General features: G+C 39.4%; 1 protein-coding gene across 4 annotated transcripts in view; it reads left to right on the forward strand.

Moving 5' to 3' along the window:
• The first annotated feature begins 371 nt into the window (after positions 1 to 371).
• LOC128367585 (dnaJ homolog subfamily A member 3, mitochondrial-like) overlaps positions 372 to 17,556 on the forward strand; it is a 297,084-nt gene continuing 279,899 nt past the window's right edge. Inside the window, exons 1-12 of one of the 4 annotated variants that reach the window (XM_053328191.1) lie at positions 372 to 576; positions 1,898 to 2,016; positions 2,226 to 2,309; positions 2,418 to 2,627; positions 2,766 to 2,918; positions 3,029 to 3,176; positions 3,434 to 3,498; positions 3,598 to 3,726; positions 4,022 to 4,137; positions 4,579 to 4,673; positions 4,821 to 4,950; positions 5,469 to 6,152. In XM_053328191.1, the coding sequence (XP_053184166.1) occupies positions 372 to 576; positions 1,898 to 2,016; positions 2,226 to 2,309; positions 2,418 to 2,627; positions 2,766 to 2,918; positions 3,029 to 3,176; positions 3,434 to 3,498; positions 3,598 to 3,726; positions 4,022 to 4,137; positions 4,579 to 4,673; positions 4,821 to 4,936 (1,440 nt within the window). In that variant the 3' untranslated portion in view covers positions 4,937 to 4,950; positions 5,469 to 6,152. Of the gene's footprint in view, positions 577 to 1,897; positions 2,017 to 2,225; positions 2,310 to 2,417; positions 2,628 to 2,765; positions 2,919 to 3,028; positions 3,177 to 3,433; positions 3,499 to 3,597; positions 3,727 to 4,021; positions 4,138 to 4,578; positions 4,674 to 4,820; positions 5,031 to 5,468; positions 6,153 to 17,556 lie in introns of those variants that run through there. The other 3 variants (XM_053328202.1, XR_008321929.1, XM_053328210.1) reach the window with 3 other exon arrangements.

Consider the following 17,556-nt stretch of genomic DNA (forward strand, 5'->3'; position numbering starts at 1 on the left):
TCCAGTGAAATGAGTAATTTAGCAAGGGGTTTGAACACTTGCAGGGCATTGTATGTCATACTCTCATTAGGAGTTGAGGCCCCCTAAAGGTCTAATCCTAGAATCACCCCTGGTTACCCCACAACACTGGTACTAGAATAGATCAATGAACACATTTACTGCCATTTATTACTTGATTTAATAAGAGCAATAGGAAGCATATTTCTCTCTGATGTGTATGTATAAAGTAACATGGGAATACTACCTTAGTTAAGTACCAGTACCTCATAATTAAACTCAGTACTAGAATAAATGTACTTCTGATTGGCCCGTTTAGAAGCCGCACATGCGCAGACGGCTGCTGACCCGCTGACAGCAGTAGTGACGTAAAGATGGCGTCCTCCGCTGGCCGGCTCACAACACGCTGGCTAGCAGCATCTGTTTCTTCTGTTCACCATCACAGTCGTTTTCTGGTTCTCTCCGTCCGACATGCAGCAGTCTGCGCAGCCACGATATCACAGAGCCACCGGGGAAGGATAGCGGCTAACCTGAGCTCCCACAGACCTGGACATGGCGTGACATTGAGAGGACTGACAGGTGAGATAGCTAACAGCTAGCATACAACTTCAGAGTTTGGTAATACTATTATTTTATGCAACGCCAGCTGTTCGTTTCAGTGTCCAGTCCAGGCTTTGTGTTGTGCTGTGTTAATGTGGAGAGTGCAGTCGGCTAATAAGCTGCTAAAGTAACTAGCCATGGTTAAAGTACTGGATGATGTAACATTTACTGCTCTGTTAACTTAATGTTGTGCAGTGTTATTACATCAGAAACTGTCTGCACACAGTGACCTTGTTCAGTGTCAGCATCAGTGGTGGGAAGTAACTAAGTACACTTATTTAAGTACGTAATACTTTACTGAAGTTGAATTTGTGTATCAGAGCTTTGTTTTTTTCTCACATTAATCATCTCATTACTTCTCTGATTTACCTGGTGACCCTATGGAGGGGCCCGACCCCTAGATTGAAAACTAAACTAGCTAACTGTATATAAAATAGTGTAAACTAGCTCCACCTCCAGCAGCTGCAACATTAACATGCATGCTGCTCTAACACTGATGCTTCACTATTAATAATGTAATGATGTCATATATAATAATATATCAGTCAGAGGGACCAAACCACTACTTTCACTACAACACTTTAAACCCAAGTACATGTTGCTGCTCATACTTCGATACTTTTACTTAAATTTGACTTTTCATGCAGGACTTTTACTTGAAATGAAGTGTTCTTACATTGCTGGTTTGATATGGTCTAAATTGAAATTGACTGTTATATGTTGCATCTCATTGTGTCATCAAGATGGACAATATGACACATGATATGGCTGCAAACACATAACACATAGTTTTAATTTGCTATTACACTCCAGTTATACAGTGTGGTGCACTTGTGCTGTGCAAAATACAAGCTTTGTGAGTATTGTATCGGTTAATTTTCACTGTGTTTGCTGACAGGAGTACAGCCTGTATTGAGGGTTTTGTCTGACTGATGGTTATTTCAGGTGCTTTAACTGTACTTTAACCTCATGCCTCTATGCACATTTTTTCTGCGTCTTTTCTGGTCGATGATCATGGAGTCTGTGGAGGAAAGTGGTTTTTGGTCTAAATTCAGTAGGCTTATCTCTGTCCAGTTACAGTTAAGTTCAAATGAAATGCACCTGCACTGCACTTCAACTTATAAAGCAGCTACATGAGTAGCATGTTTTACCTGCAAGACAAGAGATGTTGTTATTCATTGTTTGTGGTGGACTGGCTCCAGGACTCTGTGACATTACTGCGGGTGTAGGGCCAACAAAAGCACACTTCTGACTGCACTTAGTTACTGAAAATGTCCTATTTGTTTCTTTTTCTCTGCAGGGGCGACCTGTCACTCATTCCACACTAGCAGCAGATTTGCAAACAAGCAAGACTTCTATGAAACCTTGGGTGTCTCCAAAACTGCCACACAGAAGGACATCAAAAAGGCATATTACCAGGTCAGAGAAACGCTTTTAATGAAATGCAGCAGTACATAGACCTCCAATTTTTTTTTACTACTTTTTCATTTCAAAAGATTCTTGGTGTGCAAGATGTGAAAATATCTCCAGGATTATGAGGAGCACTGATTTGAATCCTTGGAGTTTGTTTGGACATCTTTTGAAAGAGTTTTAAATGTTCTGGTTTGTCTTTTATTGTCACTCTACAGTTGGCAAAAAAGTACCACCCAGACACCAACCCAGATGATCCAGAGGCCAAAGAGAAGTTTGCCAAGCTAGCTGAAGCTTATGAGGTAAAATACAAATGGCATAAAACTGTCAAGGACATATGAATACCCTCTGCAGTTGTGTAAAAATGCATTGGACTTGCATAATAAACCTCCTGTTGCTTTGATGTATAGGTGCTAAGTGACGAAGTGAAGAGGAAACAGTATGACACGTACGGAGCAGCAGGCTTCGACCCAAACCGTGCGAACGCAGGCCAGCAGCAGTACTACAGAACTGGTGGAGCCACTTTAGACCCCGAGGAGCTCTTCAGGAAGATCTTTGGAGATTTTACAGGAGGCATGGGCTTCGGAGACATCAACAGCATGTTCGAACAAAGGCCTGAGGTGAGGACTCCCAAGACTGTAACTCCTAACATGTTTTAATATTTATATTAAGATGTTATTTTCCACCAAGGTTTTTTGATTCAGCAAACGTGAATATTAGTTTAATTGCACTGAATAACTTGTTCTGTCTTTCTACAGTTTGTGATGGAGCTTACGTTTGCTGAGGCAGCAAAGGGCGCAAATAAGGATTTGGCTATAAACATTGACGACAATTGTCAGAGGTGTGATGGCAAGGGCAGCGAACCCGGCACCAAGGTGACGCGCTGTCACTACTGCAGCGGCACTGGCATGGTGAGAATCAAAATGCTTTAACTTAGTCGGATCTCCTCACAGGACTTTACCACTCTGTGCTGTCAGTCTGCTACTCTACGGTATTTTATTGTCTGTGTCGCCCCCTGCAGGAGTCGATCAACACGGGTCCCTTCATGATGCGGACCACATGTCGGCGCTGCGGGGGGAAGGGCTCCATCATTAACACACCCTGCGCCCTTTGTCGAGGTTCAGGTCAGACCAAGAAGAGGCAGACGGTCACTGTGCCCGTACCTGCTGGTAGGTTTCCATCTCCAATCTCACCACTGAAAGGTGGAAACAAGTGGAAACAAATACACACCTCTTTTGAGTTACGACTTACCTCCAGTACGTTTAGAAGCTGCTGCTGAAGTGAATGATCGTCGTCGGGATTCTCAGCGTATTTAATCCTGTGCTAAAGTGTGAATGAATGTAAACCTGCTTTGACTGCTGCTGAGTCTGAATTAGAAGATTTTACATAATGACAAATGCAAACACTTTGTATTACTTTCTCACAGGAGTGGAAAACGGTCAGAGAGTACGCATGCCAGTTGGAAAAAAAGAAATCTTCATTACATTTAGGGTGAGTTTTGTTCATTCATGTTCTTTTAATGTATTGGAGTAGCACTGGAGTTTTATGGTAAATGTATTGATGTGTTGCTTTTGAAATGTTTCTGTACAGGTCCAGAGTAGCCCCGTGTTCAGGCGTAGCGGGATAGACATCCACTCAGACGCGTTCATCTCTGTGGCTCAAGCCATACTGGGGGGCACGGCCAGAGCACAAGGCCTCTATGAAACCATCAGCATGGCGGTGAGCAAATGACACGGTTTAAGTTTCTAAACAATAATATTCAGCATCATTCCCCAAGTTCCTTCTCTGAATAATAAAATATGTGTCTTTAGTGGATGTTCTTTTATCTGAAAATGTCAGTTTTGCCTTGAATATTAGATTGTGTATTATCACATGGAAGCTAAAAACTATTGATTAGATTCTGTCTGTGTTTTCTCTCCTGAATGACGACCAGGTTCCTTGTGTCATTTTGTATTTGAACACAGCAGAAGTCTGTCTCTTTTTCTGTTATAAAGTTTATCATCTATATTTTCAGATTCCTTCCGGTTGCCAAGCTGATCAGGTGATCCGGCTGCAGGGGAAAGGCATTCGGAGGTTGAACAGCTATAACTACGGAGATCACTATGTTCACATCAAGATCAGAGTGCCCAAGTAAGAGCCACACAGCCATGTTCTGATTGTGTTTTCATTGTGTTTTGTTGTACTAAATTTGCATGACAACCTGCTTATGACACGGTTTATGTCTGTTACTGCAGTCAAAACATTATCTGACTGCACTATTTGTATTTCCCATCGAAAATATGATTAATTTCAGATTTTGATATTTACCTCACATAATCATTATCTCAACAACATGCTGCTCAATCAAGTATTGTTCAGATCCACAGAGCCATGATTTAATGTGTATTAAGACAAAATAATTTACAGTAAATTACAAGGAAATGTATTTAATTATCTGCACAATGTCTGGAATCTTGTGTTATGCAGTTATACAAAACTTTAGGTACTATAGGGCATCAACACTGTGAATTGGAAACAGTCGAACATTGTTTAGTTTGTTTTCATTGTATTTCTGGTCTCTTGTTCCTGCAGGAAGTTGACGAGAAGGCAACGCTCTATGATGCTCAGTTATGCCGAAGAGGAGACAGACGTTCAGGGATCTGTCAATGGCGTCACACCTTCTGAAGGTCAGACTTCAATTCAATCATTCAGTCAAAACATCAGTCCACTACTAGTATGCAGAGACGCACGTAGACACAGATAGTCATGTCAGTCAGTCTCTGCACTGTAGCAGTGTTCGTAGTTGAGCTGATGTGGTGTGTGTTTGTGTCCAGAAGGGGGCAGCAGCACTTCAGGTGCGAAGGCAACCAGCTCAGAGGAGGGACAAGACAAACAGCAGCAGAAGGAAGAGGGAGGCTTCTTCTCTAAACTAAAGAAAATGTTTAGCTGACACCAAAACTACAGGTGGGAGTTTCAGACAGTAACAAAACTGACTTCTTCACTGACACACATATTTGAATTAAATAATCAGAGTAAGCTTAAAGGTGCATTGTGTAGAGGTTAGTGGCAAAAATGGAAAACAGTGTCCTTAAATATGTTTTAATGTATCTATAATTCCATGAAACTAAGAATCGTTGGGTTTTCATGAGCCCTTCATGTCTACATAGAGACCGTACCTCTTCCATGGAGCCAGCTATGTTGCACTGCCATGTTTCTACAGTAACCCAGAACAGACAAATACTGGCTCTATAGAGGGTTTTGTGTCCACCGTAGGTTCTCTTAGGGTGGAGGGTGAGAGGAGGGGGTCATCAATTGGTTGCAATCTCACACCTCAACATTAGATGCCACTAAAACCTACACACTGGTCCTTTTCAAATAGTACACAAAGTCATTATCTGCAGAGTTGTTGTCGACTTTTTCTGTCACTCCTTAGTAAACAGCGTCAATCATTCTGTTTTCAACCTGTGTTTTCTCGCCTTCAGGTAAAAAACCACAACATGGTAAAAGAGGGAAATAAATCCGCTGACTGGGCCTCCATGCTGTCTCTTCCTGCTTTGGGAATTGAGCAAGGAGACGGAAGAGAGGCTGAGTGGTATTTGTGTTGACAAAGTCGCACATTGTTGAAGCTGCGGTTGGCAAACAGGCCATGTAGACGCCATGTCCACCCACACACCCACTGGCCCATCACCATAGACAGGTGCTGGGCCAAGAAACCCAAGAACTGCTGGAAGAGAAACAACTGACTGAGGACTATTGTGGTTTAACTCTCCTCCCTGCTTACTGTTTGAAACTGCACTGCTCAGTGAGTCACAAAGTGCTGTACAGACAGTTACTTGATAATTAAAGTCAACTTAAAATTGCACCACCATCAACTACGTACAATACGACGTTTTAACGCACACCAAAATTTTCCATGTTCATTCACCAAACATCTTGCCTAAATGAGTAAAAGCCAGAACTATAGAATGATTTTTGGGGATGTGACAGAAAGTTGTGTCAGTTTTAGAAACACATTTAAATGTATTAAGCTTTGTTTTGTCTTTCTCCACCTAAAGCTTACTAAACATTATCATATTCTGTGAAATGAGCTGAGATGGAAAGGTTTTGGAAAGAGAGAGAGAGAAGAAAATGTGTTCCCCTTATCAGTATGATTGGTTGTACCTGAATGTGTGTGCAGATACGTATATAAATAAAATGTAGAATAATTGAAGGTTATTTTTTAAGCTTTCCATGAGTCTTTTTTATTGGTTTATTTAGATTGTAATACTAAAACTAAACACTAGATGGTGGTGTTGAGTCAGGAATACCATGATCCCAACACCGTTCACTCAACTCAACTCCAGCTGTATGACCGTTTCATGCTTTCAACCTCCCACTTTATCACCGCGTGCAGCGTGCAGCGTTTGAACAGAAGCTTCTGTGAGGGTCATCGAGAGCATTCGTTTCAGACGGGGGTTTTCCAACTTTACTGAGACTCTGGTCAGTCTTCACAAACAGAATTTGCGGTGCCTCTCGAGGGAGTTTTATGATTTAATATGAAGTCACAGTTACATGAAGAACGGGGCCGGTGGTTGTTCTTTTACATACATCGCCACAGTATATTTTGTCCTTAACAAGTGGTTTATAAATTCTAAAATGGGATATAGTTACAACTGTGTACTTACTTAAAAAAGAAAACACAAAGCACTGCGTTTCTCAGTATAACACTGGTGTAAAAGACTAAATATATCTGAAAACGTCTTCTGTAGAGCACGTCGTTTCTCTGGGGAGAAGCGAGATGTTTGAGGACATATCAAGAATATAACAGACTCGTTCATATACTTATCTGTTTACTCATTTGCTTCATCCTCCCAACATTTCTGACACAAGTGTTATAAATGAATAAGACAAATACTTGTTTACATAACTACATACTGTGTCTTAATTTGCTCGGCTTGTATGGTACTTTCCAAATCAGGTCCTGCCACTAACACTTAATGGATTGTATGTAAAAACCCTAAAGTGAGCGAAACCGGTTTCTCAGTGACATAAAAATCATTTAATTTGTTTATTAAGTGCAGAAAATTTGTTGAACTGGTGCCAGGATAGACATACGTGGAATATATTGTACATACATAGTTCAGAGGTAACAAGTGCACACATACAGTATAATTGAATGACTGTGCCACAATACTTGGAACAGCCAATAGATCCTACAATTTCGAGTCTTGTTTCATATGATTACATGCTGGTATATACTGGTAATCAGCAGATATCATTAAATGAACCTAAGCTGATAATGGCTGATGTTTTGAATTTAACTTTTTCCTCTACTGAAATGGGCATTTGCCACTTGGAAAGTGAGGTTTAATCAGCATCAAACTCTAGATAAACTATCCATGGTTAACAGCTATACCATGTGGGAGCAGTTTGTGACCAAAAGTGCAAAACCTTTAGATTGTCTGGAAGATCTAGAGAGTGGAACTAAATGAGTAGCTCTTCCTCTGCGCCCCTACTGCAAGCAACGGAAACTCTGCATGAAGACGCCTAAACTTTCACGGTTCAGTGGCTGGCAGACAGAGGAGATGGGAAGCTGAGTGTCCCTTTTAAAGAATAAACCAAAACACATAAAGCGTCCTTGATGACATCTTCAACATAAAGTTCATGTGAGGCAGCCTAAGTTTTCTCCTTCCCTTTTGTAGGATTTTAGATGCAATAAATCACCACCATTCCCAGTCATTATGATATCGTCATGTGTTTGTGAATCAGCCTCGCTTACTCATTATGTCATGATGAGTAGGTTGCTGTGTTCCATCATCCTCGGTCCTCTAAATACTTTGAGGGTGAAAACTGCTTGGTTTGTAGGGGTGGCCAAAAACTGATGTTCCTCTTTATTCATTCTCCTGTGGTTGCAGGAAAAGGAAAGAAAAACGGAGGAGAGCAAAGGATGTAACAATGGAAAGGCGGTTATATATTTAAAGTGATGAGTTAAATGTCTTTTTAAGTGTCTGCGAAGTACATCCACTGTTATGTGTTTATGAGGCTTTCTTTCATCAAAAGATACCCAGAAGACGCCACTTTTGAAAAAAGAGACAGCAAATACAGCATATCCATAAATTTCAATAATAATATCCATTATTTCAAACGTCATATGAACCACACCAAAAGTAAATACAAGACTTCCATGGGCCGTAAACAACAAGTCATTTAGGTAAAACATAAATCAGTTTTGATGCCTGGTCATGCAAAAATCACTAGGTTATTATTATTATTATTATTGTTAACAAATTGTAAGAAGCGTTTTACTCCATGATAAAGTAAAAATTGACTGTATGTAAAAGGAACAGGTGGTATTTTCCCTTTCTCTGGAACTTAAAGGACCAGTGTGTAAGATTTAGTGGCATCTAGTGGTGAGGCTGCAGATTGCAACCAACTGAATGATCAATGATGAATAATGGGACATTATCTTGTATAATTTCTAATATGCATTTTTAATTGTTTAAACTAAATTGGGCTACTTTATTGATGACATGACAGGTTCTAGGCTTTGGTAGGGTTTTTGATTACTTTTTGTCAGACCCATCTGGCAACACTGTCCTTATGCCATATCTCGTCCTTATATATGTCACCATGTACTGCAGGTTTATACCTAAAAACACCCAGCACATACTAATTTTATTCTGCAATTGTGTCACTAATTTCTGGTGGTGATTGACCATAACACAAAACACTGAGACTTGGCAAAGACCTTTCAAAGCATTAAGCAATAGTTTTTCTCAGCATCAGCAGGTTTTAGTCTGAAACTGAGAAGTCTTGGTTTACACAATCAAAACCTCTCTTGAATATTTATTAAAGCAACTAAAATATGCCCATTGTCCACCCATCCAAACTTTCCTGGACTTGTTTACCTTTTCCACACCCTGCACTGCCTGTTAGTTATTAAGATTTTTATGTTGCAACAGCATTTAGATAGCAACGTCCATATGTTATATATCAAAGTAGAAGAATGGTAGACATTCAGTAAGTATTCCTCCTGAGTACTTGAGTTAAATATTCTATCATCATAACATTGCTTGTAATAACATAAAACTGGTTCCATATGCTCAGATATAGTTTATAAACACATCAGTGATATATTCACGTACAGCATTTTGCATGTGTTAACTTATTTTTTCCAAGTAATAATAAAACACAAACTTTCAATTACTCACACATGATAGATACTCTGTTGTGTGAATTTGAGCATTGTGGCTTTCAAATTCAGATTATTTTCCCACATAGAAATTATACAAGCTTGAAGCTCTTATATAAAGCTGTGGTGGGACCCAAATTCCTTGTCTTTGACCTCGAGATTCCTTTAATTGGGTACATGTTCCTCTAAAATGTACATATGTTCTTTGGGCTTTTTTAGGGCTTATGAAACCCAAAGGAAACCCTTTCACAACCAAAATGAACAGGTTCCATTATTGAGCAGAACGATATGCAAATTCAGCTATAGATTATGGTAAATGTTGAGTGGGAACTGACAGAAAAACAAAAAGACCTTTACAACATAAGTGACAGATTTTCTCCTAGACAGGCAGACTTGAACCAAAGTCAATATAAGGCAATTAAATGTTGGACGGAACTACCAACTCAAAGACATTATTTGACCTTGTCTAGCCATTATTTTTTCCAAGTAATAATAAAACACAAACTTTCAATTACTCACACAAGATATATATTTCAGCATTGTGGCTTTCAAATTCAGATTATTTCCCCCCATAGAAATTATATAAACTTGAAGCTCTTTATAAAGCTGTGGTGGGACCCAAATTCCTTGTCTTTGACCTCGAGATTCCTTTAATTGGGTACATGTTCCTTTAAAATGTACATATGTTCTTTTTTAGGGCTTATGAAACCCAAAGGAAACCCTTTCACAACCAAAATGAACAGTGTCCAGACACCAGGTGCCAAGCTAAAAACAGGTTCCATTATTGAGCAGAACGATATGCAAATTCAGCTATAGATTATGGTAAATGTTGAGTGGGAACTGACAGAAAAAACAAAAAGACCTTTACAACATGAGTAAGTGACAGATTTTCTCCTAGACAGCCAGACTTGAACCAAAGTCAATATACGGCAATTAAATGTTGGACGGAACTACCAACTCAAAGACATTATTTGACCTTGTCTAGCCATAAAGGCAGAAAGCTATATAGACCTTCAGCTTTACAAACATATAAAAGCGTTTGTCTGCCAATCATGTGTGACTGACAGCTGGTTGCTGTGAGTAACTGGGAAAAGTAGGAAGGCATCATGGGGAGTGATAATGGAGTTCTCCCTTTAGCGTTACAGTACTGACGGTCTCACGGGGCAGCACAAAAAGGTCAAAAGCAGAATGAGGAGGGTAATTGGAGTTGTAGGGTGCTTTTGTGCTGCAATGGATAATTATATTTTGAGCTCGAAAATACGAACAAAAGCCAGTAATTGACTGAAACTTTGAGTGCAGTGCACATTATAGTTTCTTCTTTGTGAGGAAACACTGTCTGCCTCAGAAAGCATGAATGTATCACAGCTGGTGACAGTGTGTGAGATTTAGTGCCCTCCATGCCTGGAAGCAACCCATCGTGAGCCTGGTTTAGCAGGATTATTCACTGGTGCTGCAGGTCTGGTCCACTGGGGAAAAGGGGTTTGTTTTATGTGAAGAGCACTAAGCCTGGGATTTGTCTGCTTTGTTCCCAGTGGGCTCACTGGGTCTTGAAGAGGACACTCAAAGTTACAGATGGGCCCTAAGGCTCTCCATCCTTGGAAGGAATTGAAGCAGGAGAGCAGAACTGGATGGTGAATAATCCTGTTTAACCATTTAATCACCTTCAAATTAGAAACACGCAGGAACTTTGAAAGCTCAGCAGTTTTATATGGATGTAAAGATCACATAGACAAATCAGGAGGATTTTATCTCTTAGCCGTGCAGGTATGTAAGTGTTGACAATGTGTGCTGCACAATTCATGACTAGAGTGCATGAAGATCTGCTGGGAAAACCCGCATTCACAAATAACTGACATGTGGGCTTGGAAGCAGTCTTAGTCTTTGTCAAATGATATTTGTTAGGTTAACTGAATCAAGAAAGTGTTTATTTGGATATAACTCTCCAGCTGAAATACATTTATTTTTTTCTTCTCATAAGAACACCACTTGATGCTAAAGTTATTGCAACTCCTCCGTGTTGTTTTTACTCTTTTTGTGCAAATTAACCACTTAACACACGCCCCTGTTTTTTATGTTGTTAGCCTAAACGACATGCCCAAGTTGTGAGCAGCACAGATCCCACATAGTTTGAGACTCAGATATGTGTCTGGTATCATTGGAAAGGAAACACTCTCAAGATTCTTGTAAAAGTGTCTGTGTGATTCTGTGACATACTGACAAAGAGTGGCAGAGGTTACAATGATGGGGTTGTTTACTCACCCATAGGTTTGCCTTTACAATGACATGTGTACAGACATTCAGGGACCTCTCAGCAGGATATAGACACAATGAGGCCACAGCCACAGGTCTTGGCTTCATGCAGTCCAAATTTGGAGTCAAAAGACCAAAAGATGAATTTTTCAGAATTATTTTTCAACAGGTATGTCCATGCGTTTTCCTCAGGTCCTTTTTGGAGACTCCAAATGGACACTTGGTTACCAAAGCTGTATAACCACAATCAAACACCTATAACTTCACAACCCCTTTGCCTACAATCAAAATCTTGGTCTCTAATGAAAGCTGACGCCATATTATTATTATTATTATTATTATTATTATTATTATTATTATTATTATTATTATTATTACATATAACCATATTTTTTTGTTTGGCCATATCTATCTATCTATCTATCTGTTTATTTTAGTATAAGTCATATGTCAAGTCGAAGAAGAACCAACCGTGTACCAAAATGCCGAGTGCGTAATGATATATGGTTCAACTCTTTTACGCACCGGGCGCACGCCGGTTACGCTTGGAGTTTGTTTATGAACAGCCAAACTTAATAGCTTAGTGTCATACACCGTTGGAAACCTCTGACTATTGGCTAAAAGGTTATCAACTTCATTTCACCGAATATTTCCATAGGCTAGAACAGCAGTCAATCAAAGCCATGTCGTCATTGTTGTCGGTCACATGTCCTCATTGGCTTTGGAGCTTAGACTGTAAAAAGCTTTGGAGACATGTACTGCCTAATCCTAAACACCGATTGGCTTGTGTGTGGTGTCGTCAGAAGCAGAAGAGGCTCACGGTCGTAAACATCTAGTCACCTCACCCAACTTTAGAAGTTTCTTGCATGAGTTCAAAGAGTACATGAAATCCCTTACACTAATTGACACTAAACAAAGTATCACATCCATAGATATTTACGAAAGATTTTTCAAGGAAGAATAAAGCTTACAACCCCCCCCCCCCTTTTTATTTTTTGTCCCCCCCCCCCCCCCTTCTTGTGTTATATTATAGTTTCCTTTCCTTGATTTTGTATTTTCTTACAATATTTAAATAACTTTATTTTTTTTGTAATTTATTTATTTTTGATACATATTGGAGCACCTGTCTGATATTTCATGTGTTATTATCATAGAGGTTATTATCTGTACAACTGTTTTGTGTACATCAGTTGTTATGCACAATGTTTAAATAAAGATCATTGAAAAAAAAAAAAAAAAAAAAAGTAAACATCTAGTCACGTGTACTCTGAGATGGAGGCGCAGGTCAGGAAATGACGTAAACGGACCGTACATGGTTTGTTATTTGTGTTATTACGTTACGTGTTGGACTAAATACATGGACATATTGAGGAAAGTATTTCGGTTTTATGGAAACGGATTTCATATTTCACAAGAATGGATATTTGGCGAGCTGTACAGAAAGTGCCGAGTCATAAGATGATCGTTGTGGATAAAGGGAAGACTTTGAAGGTATGTAGCATTATAGCTTTTCTTACTTAGCTCAGGGGCTAGCCGAGCTAATCGCTAATACTATTACGGCTGTGAGCAACCATATAAGTCGTGAGTGGTCTTGAATGAATCAGGACAATCTAAGCTTTCCAACAATGTACGGCATGAATATATATGTTTAAGGGTTGGTGTTTAAAACATCCAGAAGAACTTGTGGCTACCTCCTAACATCCGTCCCGTTCCTTAGACGGAACAGCGTGCGTTAAGTGGTTAAACAAATTACATAGAATGTGTTGTTTGGTGAGCTTCAGGTGGATTTTTTGGACAAAGCTTAGCAAATGTTTCCGCCTCCTTCCAGCCTTGATGAACTTAACACTAGCTGTAGACTTATATTAAATGTACAGACATAAGCGTGGCATCTTCTCATCCAACTCTCAGCAAGACAAGCATGGTTCTCAAAATGTCAAAATACTTCTTTAGGTTCAAAGCCTACAGCCATGTGATGCATTATTGTCTTTTATTCTAAATGCGACCACGGTCTTCTCAACACAGGTTTTCATATTTTATGTTGGCCTGTTTTTTGATGGTTCTATGTTATTATTATTTGTTGAGCTACACAGTGCTCTTTATATTCCTGATTATACTTTGGTGAGAAGTTCAACTCATTAACCCTTTATAACAATTCTTTAAATATGCATTGTTGTCTTCACTAAAATACCAAATGTCACTTCACTGAGGCAGATGCTGGCTTACATTGGGTTTAAACACGGTTGTACTTATCTACCTAACCACAAAGCTGCCTCTTGGTCTGACCTCTACCTCCTCGTTTGTTGTAATTTATCTTGATAAAAGTGTCAGCACCTATATTCTATAAAAGGTTTAGAATTTGGCTTATCAACTTAGTGATCTGAGTGCTTTGAAACTGCACAGCACAGAAAGCAAGGCAAGAGTGAGTAATCCAAATCAGATTAGCCGATGATTCATTCTGTAATCATAGCCTCCAAACTCACATTTTTTCGGACCAACGGATATTGGCATCCAGGGACTGGAGGCCATAATCACAGGGGATAGATGTGCACCAAGCAGTGGGCCAACTCAGAGATATTTCATTACTGATCCAGTAAACATCATTCACTGGGAGAGTGTGTGTTCAAATGTGTGTGTGTGTGGCTGATGGGTAACATTGGTTCCAGCCTGTTTCCCATTTCCCCTCAATCAGAGAAACCTCTCGTCCAATTTCACCCTCCCCGTCCTTCCACCCCCATTCTCAGCTAATTAGGGTTCCAGATCACTGCCACATGCATGTGGACCAACAGCAGCAGTGTGTGTGTGTGTGTGTGTGTATGAGTGTGTGCGAGCGTGTGCACATACGTATATTTATGTCCATCTCAGGGGGTCAAGGAGATGTTCCTTGCCTCACCAACTATTAAAAGACTGACCCCAGATTTCATATCAGATTACCAGATTGCCAAATGTTTTCCATATGGTCTCTCCATATCAATCCAAGCAGCCTGGGTTGATGTTTTGTCCTGGCCCCAGTCCTCCCACTCTCACCCAACTACAGAAAGACAGTGATATATAGCACACAAGCAGATGCCTGGTAATGTTTTTCAGACATTTTCCTTAGATTTGTAACGCTGACTGTAGCTTGTTCTCCTTCAACCTAGCTACCAATTTGCTTGCCTCAAAAATATTTTGAGTTCTTGGTTGATTTATAGTCCTGCTATAGGAGAAGAAATATCAGGGTAGAATCACTGGTTCCAGCGGTTGGATGATTATTATATAAAACCAGTGGCCCTTTAAGCATACAACCTCTGGGCAACCATCAGTTTAGCCAAAAACAAAACATGCTGAAATTATTTGCAGCTGGACTGAGGTTGCTGCATGTGTTGAAATGTTCTGTATATTCATTACACCCAGAGATTTATACCTGTAATGTATTCTAAACACAATACGGGATGTAACTATTTTTTTTACTTACATGAGCAAGTTTGAGCAATATAACTATAAATGACAGGCTTTTTTCATTGACATTTTCAAACGCCTGCTACAGTATGCATTTATTATTTATGCATGCAGGCAGCCACTGGATTCCAGGAATTTCTTTGTGGTTTGAAGATCAATTATCATACTCCAAAAACATGCTTGTGTTGCATTATTCATCAAAATGAACCTCACTGCGTTTTGTCAGTTTTATATTATCATTGCAGTGAAGAAAAGGTTAAAAATCTGCACTACAAAAAAAAAAAAAAAAAGAATTTCCGTGATGGAGTACATGTTTCAAGCAAGTTTTGAAAGTCTGCTAATAGATGTTCATACTGATATGAATGGAAATCATCAAATGCTTGGAACGGGAGCCAAATGCATTCAATTATTTTTAAATAGAACAGCATGGTTTGCAAAATTCTAAAGTCAGTTATGAAAAGTACTTTTTCAAAAGGCACTTTGAAGTAAATTAACTAAAACATGCAAAAGCACGGGCCTATAATAATATATTAGATACTTAAGTTAGTTGAATGGCAGCACGAAAGGACATTTGTACAAGATTACTGCCATGCAAGTGACTCTGTGAAGCTACAGTATAGGCAAAGTGTTGTTCTGAGCTAAATCCTAACATTGGCATGCTAATATGCTCACAATGACAATGCTAACATGCTGATGTTGGACAGGTAGGATGTTTACCATGTTTATATCGTCAAATATCTAAATTAATCAAAATACAAATTCATACAAAAAAGAGCACTTGGACAAACATTTGATACGTTTGATAGAAACTGCTTACAATAAAAGAAAACATCTTTTAGAGAAATATTTTTTGACATGCAGGCTCTACTTTGATTTGTTAGTCTGGCTCATGTCCCATCCGCTAACATTTATGGCCAATACTGCAGCCAGCCACCAGGGGGTGATCAAGATGTTGTGGCTTTACTTTGTAGGGCTATCATGATGTCGGTATTTATATACAGTCAATCATCATACTTTTTTTTTTTTTTGGAAAAATACCATTTCTACCTGACAATGGCACTAGAGGAAAAGGTAAAGATTACAAAGTGGTTGCAATTCATCTTGAGGTGGACATGAGTGTGTATACTAAATTTCAAGGCAATCCATGTAATAGCCCTTTCACACAAAACCTCAAATGTCAACCTGACAATGACGTTAGAGGAAAAATCAAGGAGTTGCCAAAATCAGCAGGCCTTATCCACTGAGAATGATAAGTGTTAGTGCCAAATTTCATGGCAATCAATCCACAGCAGTAGATGTTGAAATATTTCACAAGAAAACTGAACAAATTGAATGACTGGTGGTGCTACTGGAAATATCCAAGCATCACCAAAGTCAATAGGATTTATCCTCTGGGGACAATGAATGTCTGTACAAATTTCATGGCCATCCATCAGATTGATGTTGACATATTTCAGTCTGGGCCCGAAAGGAGTGTACAGACCAACAGGCCAGGGGTTTCAAAGTTCGGTATACTAAAATGTGCAAAGTTACAGTACATGTGGATTTACTAGCAATTTGCCTATTTAAATGCATGCACATGTGCTTCAATGATCCTATTTGTACCTCTGCAATGCGCCAGGCTTACCGTCATTGAGATAAACTGACCAAACTGTACTGCACACACTAATCATTTGGTAAAGGAAAATCTCCCCTGCTGTCTCTCCCACCCACTCGGTCCCCTAGCCAGCTCCTCTGTGGGCTTTGTTTGGCCTCACGGCAAACAACCCCCGCTATAAATCACACAGTGTTAGCAGCATGGTCAACAACAAGCACAGCATGGAGTATTATTACTAACCGCAGCCACTTATGGTAAATCCGACTGCTATTTAAAAAGGTGGGATGGGGGTACTTAAAAGGATAAAGTGTGTATGTATGTATGTTAGATGTGAAACATGTGAAAAGGTGAAGAGTCAAATTTCAGCATTGCTCCAAATAGATTGAAAAAGTGCAGCATATCCAGTATAAAGTGCAGAGTAGACTGTCCACAAAGTGTTGTCATTGTGCAACACATAATGGGCCCCTATGTAAAGCATAATCTATGATGGCACTAATATCATTTTGCATCTGTGAAACACATTATTTTCCATGGCCATACAGGTTGTAGTGAATTATCCTGCTCGGTAGCTCACACAAAGGAATAGTTCGCCATTCTGGAAAATATGGTTCACCTTCATGCCAAGAGTTCCCCACTGTTTCCAGTCTTTTTATGCTAAGCAAGCTAATCGGCAGCTGGCTCCATCTTTATAGTTACCGTACACACATTTGTCATGAACTGGCCCCAGAGTTAGCGACCAGAAAGGGAATCAGACATGAACAGAGTTTCTAAAAATGACATTTATGTTAACTTGAGCTAAAATAAAATAACAGTTGTTATTGTAGTTGGTTGTATTAGTAGTACTGAAAAAGAATCATGTGATGTGATCAGAAGCAACCGCTTAAGTATAGTTTATTCAATGCAATGTTCCCACCTTGGACACTCTTCTTAGGAATTATGTTTACTTTTATGGTGCGGCTGAAGCACTCTACAAATGATATTATTATGGCTTTAGTCATACCTAAAAAGAGAAGTACTGTACCTGCTGTTTCTCTAGTTTTTGGAGGCACTGGAGAGGGTGTTTGTATGTCTTTTAGATATATATATACACTACCGTTCAAAAGTTTGGGGTCACCCA

This window comes from Scomber japonicus, chromosome 2 (genome assembly GCF_027409825.1).
Source record: "Scomber japonicus isolate fScoJap1 chromosome 2, fScoJap1.pri, whole genome shotgun sequence".
Lineage (NCBI taxonomy): Eukaryota > Metazoa > Chordata > Actinopteri > Scombriformes > Scombridae > Scomber > Scomber japonicus.